The 12,810-nt window shown below is 35.4% G+C and overlaps 2 protein-coding genes across 3 annotated transcripts in view; one reads left to right on the top strand and one right to left on the bottom strand.

The window, feature by feature from the left end:
• The window catches only part of gpm6ab (glycoprotein M6Ab), a 77,145-nt gene extending 73,989 nt beyond the window's left edge, over positions 1–3,156 (bottom strand). The window contains exons 1-2 of one of the 2 annotated variants that reach the window (XM_026939299.3): positions 3,138–3,156; positions 2,441–2,577 (exon numbers count right to left, since the gene is read on the bottom strand). In XM_026939299.3, coding sequence (XP_026795100.1) covers positions 2,441–2,444 — 4 coding nt within the window. In that variant the 5' untranslated portion in view covers positions 2,445–2,577; positions 3,138–3,156. Of the gene's footprint in view, positions 1–2,440; positions 2,649–3,137 lie in introns of those variants that run through there. The other variant, XM_026939308.3, reaches the window with a different exon arrangement.
• Positions 3,157–4,576: 1,420 nt separating this feature from the next.
• Positions 4,577–12,810, top strand: part of wdr17 (WD repeat domain 17) — a 77,363-nt gene continuing 69,129 nt past the window's right edge. Inside the window, exon 1 of the mRNA XM_034302841.2 lies at positions 4,577–4,585. The gene's annotated coding sequence lies outside the window, so the exon portion shown is untranslated. The remainder of the gene's footprint in view (positions 4,586–12,810) is intronic.

Genomic DNA, 12,810 nt, shown 5'->3' with positions numbered 1-12,810 from the left:
CAGGTGTTGAGTAAACACCTACAGGCTTGTCATAATCGTAGTAGTGTTGACCCTAAGTGCTAAATGAACACCTTACCTGATATTAACTCTGCCAGTGTTGAATAAGTGTAGCATCAATCAATTTTAATCAACACCCGGAGTGCAAAGATTATTGTTATAGCACTAAAGTCAACACAGTAAAATTTCTAGTGTTGATTTAACACACACACACACACTCAGTAGTTGATTCAATGCACCTTCACAATGTTGAGGTTCTAAAGCCAGCACATATTGAAATCCCAATCTATAAGGTCAACTTAACACTTGCTGACATCAGCGTAACTTTCACAGTGTTGAATTAACACTCATGATGTTGAACAACACCTTCAGCACAGACATAACACTCCTGCATGGTGGAACTAAGTCTAGCGTTTAGTTCTAGCGAACTAAGTCTGTGTTGAATACATGATGTTACACATACAACACTGAATTAACTCCTACATCATTGAGAGCCATGTTATTAACACATACAGTACAGTGTTAATTTAATACCTCCAGCCTTATTATTATTAACACACAGTGTTGAATTCTCTCCTACAACACCTACAGTTGTTATATTGATCAATCGCCATCTAAAACCTTGTCATTAACTCCTTACAGTGTTGAGTTAGCATGTTGACTAAACACCTACAGTTATTACTAACACTTACAGTGTTCACTGCTACAGTGTTAAGGAGATAAAGACAGCACATTGCTAAATCTCAGGTCCCCATGTTAATCAGTATGTTCAGTATTGTGTTCATGTCAAAAGCTTCAGTGTTGAATTCACTGATGCGTCATTGGTTTAATATTTTCAGTCATATTATTAACACCTCCAACTCATATGGTGCTCCATTAACACTTACAGTGATCAATCACCGCCTACATTCTTCGTTCTGCCTCCTACAGTGTTGCATTAGTATGAATCAACACCTACAGCTGTTATAATCACTTACAAAGTTGAATATTTAAAGTACCACACTCACTCCTGCAGCGTTGAGGTGCTGAAGATAACACATAGCAAAATGTATTCCCAAGTGTGTTATTAACAAATGTTGGTTAAACACCTTCACTGAACACATACAGTGTTGAATTAGCATGTTGAATCAACACCTACAGCCGTTATAAACACTTTCAAAGTTGAATATTTAAAGTACAACATTTACTGGTGTAGTGTTGAGGTGCTGAAGTTAACACACAGCAAAATCCCGAGTGTTTAATTAAAAAAATGTGTTTGAACACCTTCACTGAACACACAGTGTTGAATTAGCATGTTGAATCAACACCTACAGCCGTCATAAACACTTGTATAGTCGAAGATTTAACGTACAACATTCACCCCTGCAGTGTTGAGGTACTGAAGAGAACACATAGCAAAACGAATTCCCAAGTGTCTTATTAACAAATGTTGGTCAAACACCTTCACTGAACACATACAGTGTTGAAGTAGCATGTTGAATCAACACCAGCCGCCATCGTAAACACTTGTATAGTCGAGCATTTAACATACAGCATTCACTCCTGCAGTGTTGAGGTACTGAAGAGAACACATAGCAAAATGAATTCCCAAGTGGTTAATCAACAAATATTGGTCAAACACCTTCACTGAACACATACAGTGTTGAATAAGCATGTTGAATCAACACCTACACCTGTCATAAACTCTTGCAAAGTCAAACATTTAAAGTACAACCTTCACTCCTACAGTGTTAAGTAGATAAATACAACACATTCAAATTCGGCATCAAAATGTTGAATGGTTAAAGACCTTCATTGAACATATACAGTGTTAAGTGAGCATGTTAAATCAACACCTACAGCCGTCCTAAACACTTGTAAAGTCGAACATTTAACATACATCCTTCACTCCTGCAGTGTTGAGGTGCTGAAGATCACACACAGCAAAATCCCAAGTGTTTAATTAAAAAATGGCCAAATTCAAATTCAACATTAAAATGTCGAATGGTTAAAGACCTTCACTGAACATATAGTGTTTAGTGAGCATGTTAAATCAACACCTACAGCTGTTATAAACGCTTACAACACCGAACAAAAGTACAACCACTGCTACTGTGTTGAGGTGCTGAAGAAAACAGCAAGTGTTGAATCAACAAGTGTCGTTTAAACACCTTCCCTGAACAAATACCGTTGAATTAACGTGTTGAATCAACACCTACAGCCGTTATAAACACTTACAAAGTACAACATTCAGTCCTACAGTGTTGAGATGCTAAAGACAGCAGATAGAAATATCTCAAATCTTGAATCAACACAGCTCAAATGTTGAACGGTTAAACACCTCCACTGAACACGTACAGTGTTGAATCCAGAGTAAGAGAGTTGATTAAAGTTTGTCAGGGTTTGTATGAAAGCATGGACACACTGATTTTGTGCATCTGGATAGTGAAAGTTTCTCACTCACCCATGTTGAGGAGTTCAGCCGCAGTGTTTTAGTGTTCGGTGTTGAAGCGTGTTGAGTGTTTAGAGATCTGCTAGTCCACAGTTTGACTCTTCAGCAGTGTGATGTGGGTCGCTCAGTCCCGCAGAGGATCAGACGCTCTAATCAGCGCAGACAGGAGGAGGAGGAGGAGGAGGAGGAGGAGGAAGAGGAGGAGGAGGAGAGAAATCCATCAATGGAGGTTTATTCACACTGCTCTCTTTCTCTCAAGTGCTTCTCTTTTAAACCTTTTCAGTCTCAACACCCACTACAGTCTGTTTTTAGACTCGTGATGATGTTACACTGCAGTGCACCTTTCACTGTTTCCTCTTTCACCTCTCAAGTCTTTGTTCATGAGAGTGTATTTTCAATCCAGATGTTTTAGAGCGCTCAAACACTCAAATGCACAATAGTACAGGATTGAGAAACACAAGGATTAGCACCAACCAACCTGGGCTTAATCCCATATTTAACATTCCTGTTAAAGACAAACACATGCAAATATCACAAGACATTTACAGAAGGAATACACTGAATAAGCACAACTGCAATCATTTGACTAAGAGATCTTATTTACAGATGCACACACACACATACACACACACACACACACACACACACAGGTTGTTGAATTCAGGAGTGAACGTGAACAGGAAACAAATGAAATAAAAATCATCCTCACATCCTGATCAGTGAAAGAGTGTCAACACTGTCAAGCTTCAGCAGCTAACTGGAATAACACACCCCTTTCAGCCTCTACAGCTGCAGTGGGGAGAATCTGCAGGACTCACAGCGCCATCTGGTGGTCAGCTTGTGAAAGTGTTTCAATAAATAAGACAAAAAATGTTACATTACATTAAAATAAAATAAATATTGCAAGATAAATTCACTATGCATATTCCTAAAAATAAAGTTTGATGCACAATTGACTTTAACACCATTTTGATCTTGATATGTTTACAGAAATGAGTTAATACTTTAATATTTATATAGAATTTCCAAGACAGCTATGGATGCAGTCATTATCATTATGTATTTTATATATATATATTATTATATACAATTGGCTTTATTTATTTATTTATTTGTTTGTTTGTTTGATTTATACAGCACCCTTTTTAACCTCCAGTATCACTTTGCAAGTACATACCACTAAACAACAACAACAACAACAACAACAACAACAACAATAACAAATTCAAAAGGCTTTAAGGAGCAGAAGCCTATTGAGAGAGGAGAAAAGTTTTCAGTTGAGATTTGAAGTAATTTATAGTTGCATTTAATTGTTTACTTATAAAAATATGTATGTTTATTTGATACACAAGGTGTCTAACTACTTCCCCAGAAATATATAAATATTGCTTATTTCACGAATTGAATTATTGGATTTTATATATATATATATATATATATATATATATATATATATATATATATATATATATATATATATATATGGCTTGTGTAGCTTTTAAATTTTATTTATTTATTTAGCTCACGTTCAGTGACGTCACCACGCGACGCATCATGGCTACGGAAGCCGCAGTGTAGAACACATTATCGAATGAAACAACACGAACAATAAACAGCCAATATTCTTCATTAGCATACAAGAGAAAGATGTTATATTAATGTAGAAAGGCTTTATACCTTATATAAATATAGATTTATTATTATTTTTTTAATAGTCGGCATTATTTTTTCTCTCGCTGTGTCTCTACGAGAGCTACGCCAAACAATGTTGCCATGGTAACCGGCCCTCATCAGCGCTTCAGCGTTAGCATCTCTCCAAACACACAGAAAGAAAGCATATTAGCATATTAATAAATTAAAATTAAACAGATGAAAAAATAAATCTTGTTCTCTTTACACATAAAAAGCAAGTCTGTTAAACATGGATGAGATCAGAATTAAATTTAAAGAGTTTTTTTTTTAAATAAAGAATAAAAATAAATAAATAAATTCAGCTCCATTGACTCCCATTCATTTGTCGCCCCCTGGCGGCTGCGCGCTGCTATTGCAGCTCTGTACAATGGGGATGAGCAGCAGGAAGTAGGAGCAGCAGGATCTCCGCTTAGTATAAAGCTTTAATCTCAGCAGCACGGCGCCGGCACACACACACCTACCGAGGTAAGCGACCTGATTTATCCATACACCTCCAAAAAATGCAGCAATCATCCTTTAAAACGTGTCAGATAGCTGGAATAATAGCTGAAATGCAGATCTGCATGTGTATCCTCAGATAAGATAAAGCTGACCTGTGATCATGCTGGAGATGAAGGCTTTACCTGGGCATGAGTGATCAGTGCAAAGCATTTCTCAGTGTCTTTAGCACAGGAAGGCATGATTAGGACTTGGTTTTGTGACTGATTGCATTGAGAGAAATAGAGGAGAAAGGGCAGTGCATGTCTCTGAACCATCAGCTATGACAGGATGTTATTATAGACAGCAAAATGCTCAGGGATAAACCAGTAACTGTATACATATATATATATATATATATATATATATATATATATATATATATATATATATATATATATATACTGTATATTTACATTTACATAAACTAATACTATGGTGAAAACTCTTGTAGAAGACTATCCGGCTGAACACAAGTGAATAATTCAGTTTATTGGCATTAAACAAAAAAACTACAACACATTTTTTATTAATATTTTGTTATTAGTCATGTACAGATAATCAATTTATACTAGATCACACTATTCATATATATGGATAGAAGAACAGCTTATGCATACATATATATATATATATATATATATGTATGTGTGTGTGTGTGTGTGTGTGTATGTGTGTATTCGTTCTTAAAAGAATAACTATGTCAAATGTAACATATATATATATATATATATATATATATATATATATATATATAAAACGATGCAGTTTGTCACACACACACACAGACACACACACGCATAAATACATATACACATATATATATATATATATATATATATATATATATATATATATATATATATATATATTTAACGAAGCAGTTTGTCACACACGCATTACATTTGACATAGTTATTCATTTAAGAACGAATACATATATATGCTTAACGAAGCAGTTTGTCACACACACACACACACACACACACACATATATATATATATATATATATATATATATATATATATATATATATATATATATATATATACATACATATATATATATATATATATATATATATATATATATGTATATATATATATATATACATGCATTTCACACAGTTATTCATTTAATAAAGAAATAAAGAAACAGTTGAGCCAAAAATAAATTCCTCGCTGCTTTTTACCCTACCTCTGTTTTTATCTCCATGCTATAAATGAATGATTATGAATCATTGTTTACTTATTTAATAATCCAAATTGAGTCATTTCTGTAACCCACTGCTGAGTCAGTATGTAACACAGCACATCGTTGCTTATGCGTAAAACACCACATTCCCGCGTCCCTGTTTGCTTTAACGACCCCAAACCTTGGTTCATTAGGGCCACTTACACTTATTCCTCAGTGGTTCAGGCTGTTTCGGATTATTTATGATTATTTATTATTTATTAGAAAAAAAAAAAAAAAACATCAGAAGCGTGCTTTTACATTTCTGGAATGTGTTTAGTTTCTTGGCATGAATTTGTTTTAAAGAATTTAATGTTAAATAATCCAGTTAATATTAAACACCAAAACCAAATTCAACATTTCAGTGACATTTTTTACAAATGAATTTAAATAAATCAATTTATTGAGCATGACATTAATTAGGTTGCACTTACAATATGACGTAATTTTACTTATAAATTAATTAATTTTTATAAATTAAAATTTTACTGATAAATTATTATCAAACAAAACAGAGATACTATAAATACATATAAAGACATCAATTATATAAGCTTATTAAATATGGATGTAGATATGTAAAAATACATATAATATTAAAATCAATATAAAAATATTTTACTTCTATATCACAACAAAACACATATTGTGCATGTTGAAATGCAATTTAAATAATAATAAATATCAAAAATATTGCAACAAAATATCCCCTAAACACCACACAATTAGGTAAACCAATGACAATGACAAAAGACGTGAACTACTGAGCAAAAAGAACACGGCAATAAACCACTCTCTCAGGAGAAAGTCTTCAGGAGGATTGAACTCTCAATTCTGATTGGTCAGAAGATGTTGATTAATTTTCTATAACAGCAGCTCTGACAGTAGTGCAGGTTTATATTAATGCACTCGTTCTAATACGTTGTGGTTTCTATAGCAACAGCTCGTTCACAGGGAAGTGTACGGCTGGCGCTCTGCATAAACAGACAAAAAAAAGTGTGTAATTGTTGATGTGGTGAACTTTGCTGTGAAGAGATGTTTATTTAACATTTATGGAAGGAGTCTCCAGTGTCAGTGCTTTGTAACTGTCAGAGGTGAAGCTGTAACTTTACGTTTCAATTCTCGGTAACATGACAAGCTGAAAAAGAGAAAGAAGAGAAAGAAAAGAAGCTGGTGAAGGAACGACTGTTTAAGTGATAATAGGAACTAGCTTCCTTCGTGGACATTAAATGTAACTATAAACGGATAAAATGCTGTGGTGTAAGAGGAATAAAACACTTCAGGACATGCTGTTATAGGAAAATAATCAACTTCAGTGTGGTAACAGTACACCACCTGGTCACTGACTACTTTCCTATAATCGCACAACACAGAGTGTGTTATTACTTACATATCGTCTCTCATGTAGAAGGTATATTACACAATTGTTACGATTACGTGTAGTGCTAAAAATCATCGCTGAACATGAAAAGTGTCTCGGATCATCGACCTGATTTTGGATAAAAGGAGAGAAATTTAGCCTACATTTTATTTCCACAAACTGCTTCTTTATATAGTGCATTTTTGAACAATAAGTAAATAAATCAAATGTTGTAGTGTATTTTTTTTAAATAAATAATCTTGTTCTTGGTAGTGGAGCTGACTGTGTGTGTATCATCTGATGACGGTGAAAAGAAACACAGAGCTAAAATAAAGCAGCTTTTCCTCACACACGGACCTGAGGGATTAAGGTGTGAGTGTGAGTGTGAAAGACGCTTATTCTGCAGGACGGTCATTACGGTTAAACCTCCTGCTGTAAGCGCCGTCTCGTGTTGGAGCAGCGAGACAGGGCCTGCAGTGACTCGATGAAACATCGTCATTCCAGCTTCACGCTCAGTACAGAGCGTCCGAGAGACTAATCACGGCGTGTTTAGTTCCACGCAGCTTCAGTGAGGATTTACACAGCCCTAATTCAATTCCATCAGGAGTTTGTTTCAGACTGTTTAGCCAGGCGTCACTGTGTGTGTGTGTGTGTGTGTGTGTGTGTGAGTGTGAGTGTGAATTCACCTAAAGACGAATGAGGACAAGCAGGAAGCGTGGACGAACAGACGTCCAGGGTTTTAGATTGGTTCAGGATTATCGTGGATTAGTAGGAGAGGTGTGGATTGGAAATAAGCAACAAGCTGACTGTTTATAGCTGCTATAGCGTAAGTGATGACAGGAACAAACTCGTCTGATTGGCTGAGCCATGTTCGAAGTTGTTGGAAAATCCTCGATACCCAGTAAGTCTGAATTCTGTATTAATGCACCAGGTTTAAACCAATAAAACTGTTAAGTTGGTTTTTTTCTGTTTTTTTTTTTTTTTGTGAACATTATTAATAATACATTCAATAATTTATCGAACGCCAGGTTTTATCTTCTTGTCTTTCTCACAGCGTGTTTCCTTGTGATAAAATCAGTGTAACACACCTCCTCTCATGGCTTTATTTATTGCTTGATTTTATTCGACATCACGTCTCTCCATCTGTTCTTCAAGAGGATCCCTGACCATTTGTCCTCCATTTCTATCATTATTGCTTATAATAATCACTGCTGAGAAGAAGATGCACTGATACAGGAGCAGATCTAATACTGACCTGATTCACTGGATCAGTGTGTTATAAAAATAAAAATAAAATTAGGCTGTGATTTTGACTGAGAAGACGCTGATTATGCACATTAACACCAACTGATTAAGTCTTATCCCAAGACTCTAATGTTGCGTTCACACTAGCGAGCGATAAAGTGAGAAACTGTGACTGTGTGTGACACAGAGCCGTGATTTCAGCGACAAGCGACATGCTAGTTGAGATTTACTGCTTGACTTGATGGACTAAAACTCATAACTGTATTTTCATCTCATCCTGTCATATACGACCTGTCGTTAAACGTGTATAGAGACATTATGAAGAAAAAAAAAAACAAAGCTTGGAAGGAAATAACAGAAATCGTTGGCGTCTTTGGAGAGTGTTTATAGCTAGCATTGGTAGCTTGTGCTGCTCAGTTGCTAATAGCTAATACAAAGCCTGGCACATGAAATGTAAATGAAATAAACAATTTTCACACTGATTAGTCTGTTATTTAATTTGTGTTTCACTAGTTAAAGAAAGAATAGAAATAGAAATAGAAATATGTATAAGCATATGGTGGTGCCTGTGGTGTGTCTATGTAGCTAGTACAGTTAATAATCTAAGCTAATATGAAGCCTGGGATGTAACTTACATCAAAACAACATATTTTTACACTTTTTTAAAAGTATTAGAATTCATTTTAAGTACATTTTAAAGACAAATAATTTGTATGCTGTAGTAAATCTTGTGCTGTATAGGCTACATTTTGGCCACGACTCTTTCCCATCGGAACTAAACACGCTGGATAAGATGGTACACGCCCATGAGCGACAACAGTAGACAACTACGCTCAAAAGAGACAAACTATATGACTTGTTGCGTTAGTGTGAACGCAGGTTATTCACCATGAGCTCATACTGAACATCCCGCAAACACACTTACTACTGTCTGTCTTTTCTCTTCTACACCTGCATGCTGTAATGAATTATAATCCAACGGTGTTCGGTGTCCAGTTCGTTTGAGAAATCGTATCCAGGAATCATATCTAGTGTCCGTAGAAGAGGTCAAAACACACAGACTGGCAACATGGCAAAAAGAATAATCCATAATATTGATCAAAACAGAAAAAAGTCAAAGTAACAGCAAAGCAGGATTTGGAAAACAAGACTCTGTTTGCGGATTTACAAACTAATCACGGGCTAACACAGAACAGGTGAACACTGTCAGGGAACAAACCAATGACAGGACAGGGGCGGAGTTTGGCCTAGAATATAAACCAAAGCATAAGCACATGGCATTTGTTGCATGAGCACATGACAACAAAGCAAACTGGGAGTATCTTAAAGTCAAGTTTATTTGTAAAACCTTTTTTTTTTTAAAGAAAAAAAAAACTGTTGAATAAAGTGCTCTACAAAATCTCAAATATAATCAGGCAAGTTATTAAAATAAAATAACAAATTGATTTTTAAAAGTATTGAAATACTAGATTAAAGTATTAAAGATTAAAAGATAAAATACAACATTAAAAAATGGTAAAAATACTAAATAAATAAAATAACACGACACACCAAGTCCACTCCCTGGCATCAGCACGTGTCAAAAGTGCTATATGAATAAAACTATTCATAGTGGGCGGAGTTAAACCGTCTGCCTACCGTCCACAGCTCTTTCTCAACATGCGTTCTTGTGTGCTTCTTGTACTCACGTCATCTCTTAATGCCCAAGTTACAATCCAATACTCAAGAGCACAGTAACCAAGAACAGTTAGAGAACACTGAGGTGTTATTAGTATTGAGAAACACTCAGTCAGTGAGAGCGAGGGATGATGGTACGCTTCGTTATTCCTCTGGTCTAAAACAGCTGCTTTAGTTGCAGATGTTTATTCACTCTGCTGCCTATTATGACGATATGATATCGATATCATGATAAATTATATCACGATACATTTTTTTCTGAGATGTTGCCAGTATCGTGATAACTATTTCTAACATTTTAGCTGATTTGATGTTCAAATTTAACTACTGACCATTTAAAATTGTGAATGTATTTTTTATTTATTGTCACAATTCATTAAAATGATTTTTTTTATCTTATTCGATTTAATTAAATTTATTTTTGTAGGCATTGCAGACATGAAACCGTGTTACATCTAAAAATATTTTGTAATTGTTTAATTTGTTTTTTTTACCATGTCTCACCTTACAAACCATAAATCATGATACATATCTTTTGTAAAAATGTTTGTTTCGTCATATCGCCCAGCCCTACTGCCTAGTGTCTGGTTTACACAAATAAGGACAGCGCTGGTGAAAATATTTTAGAAAATCAGTACATACATCAGCAGTTTACGTTATTTTAGTGGGAAGACGTCTGATTTTGGATGGTTTTGTAAGCGTTCATATGTTTATATAATCAAACCCTATCACACTAGCAGTGAAACCGACAGCCAGCGGATACATAGGATAAGAAAGGAATAAAACACTCTATGTCATGCTGCTATAGGAAAATAATCAACAACGGGAGGTGTGATGAAACAGAGTCACTGTTACCACATCCAGAAGTGTTTTATTGCCTGTATACCACAGCAATTTACCAACATTTATAATTTTTAATTTATCAAAGAATGTCAAATCTTGTGTGTTATTGTATAGTTACGTTTAATGTCATGAAACGTCTGCAAAACAAGTTAGTTCCTGTTCTCACTTACGTTATAGCAGCTATAAACAGTTGTTTCTTCACCGGCTTTTCTTTTTAGCAAGACAAAAAAAAAAAAATGCAGCTCGTCATGTTACAAAGAATCTGCAAAGTGTAAACTCCTCTGTCCTGAAGAGAAAAACTTGAAGTTACAGTGTTACCTCTGAATGAGCTGTTACTATAGAAACGATAATTTATTACTGTATTAATATACAGTAAACCTGTGATTTGCAGCTGCAATACTGTCAGACATTAAAGAATGAAGACATTCAGTGTGTGTGTGTGTGTGTGTGTGTGTGTGTGTGTGTGTGTGTGTGTGTTAATGCCTACATATATACAAAAGTTCCAGGTAGAGATTAAACACACTGAATGTCCACACAACGTTTAGAGAAATCTCACTGATCCTCTTTAGGCTCTCTGTGTGTGTGTGTGTGTGTGCGTGTGTGTGTGTGTGTGTGTGTGTGTGTATCTCATACTGCTGCTAACACAGCTAATGCATTTAGGCTATGTTCTCTTTGCAAGGTTGAAGTGACCCAAATGTGTTTTTTTTTCTTTAAATGTACAGCGTGTGTGTGTGTGTGTGTGTGTGTGGAGGTCACTGCAGGCTCCTCTCTGACACTTACAAGAATTCACTAATGGTTGCAAGAACAGCAAAACCTGTGTATCTGATCATTTCTGGCCTTTTTGCGCTGATCATGACGAGCTCAGAGCGAATCATCTCATGACAAGCTCAGAGTGTTTCTTGTTCCTCTTATTGCTAGAGCAGTAACGGTTTCTCTCAGAAATCTGGCACTATGTTGCTGTTCATGACGTTTATCAGATGGATTGTGTGCATGTGACATGACGTGGTTGATTAGAAAAATGTGAATATGTGGACCTTTTCACAAATCTATTTCGATTAAATGATTCATTCAGTTGCATGGTTTGCCCAAATGTACCCAAACAGCGGATCATGCTGTTGTCTAAATGCAGACAAAAAATGGCTTAAGTGATGTAAAATAGCAAAAATAAATGGTTAATTTGTATTATTTTCTTTCTATCATGTTGAATAAAAGAATTATTTTCACATCCAAACACTGGAAATCTCTCTGTCTGACCCACTGAGCTTGGACGGGAATCATTCAACTCACTGACTCAGCTGATTCACTGAACAACAGTGGAGCAAAACTCAGTCATGACCAAAAGATTCACTGATTCAAACACTGATTCATTGAACATGGGAGGAATGAATCAAGGTCATGACCAAAAGATCTGCTGAGCCAAACACTGATCCACTTAACAGAGGAATGAATCTCAATCATGACCAAGAGATTCACTGATTCAAACTCTGAGCTACAGAACAGAGGCATGAATCAATGTCATGACCAAATGATTTGCTGATTCAAACCCTGATCCACTGAACACAAGTTGAATGAATCTCAATCATGACCGAGAGATTCACCGATTCAAACACTGAATCTCTAAATACAAAATGAAATGAATCTCATTCATGACCAAAAGTTTTGCTGATTCAAACACTGAGCTACAGAAGAGAGGAATGAATCTCAGTCATGACCAAAAGATTCACTGATTCAGACACTGATTCATTGAATAGAGGCGAAAATCTCAGTCACAACAAAAAGACTCACTGATTTAAACACAGATCTACTGAACAGAGAAGTGAATCATCTGACCAAAATATGTTTAAAACCTACATAA

This window comes from Pangasianodon hypophthalmus, chromosome 3, assembly GCF_027358585.1.
Source record: "Pangasianodon hypophthalmus isolate fPanHyp1 chromosome 3, fPanHyp1.pri, whole genome shotgun sequence".
NCBI classification, from domain to species: Eukaryota; Metazoa; Chordata; class Actinopteri; order Siluriformes; family Pangasiidae; genus Pangasianodon; species Pangasianodon hypophthalmus.
Note: the sequence above shows the minus strand (reverse complement) of the source record. Positions and strands in the feature narration are given on the sequence as shown.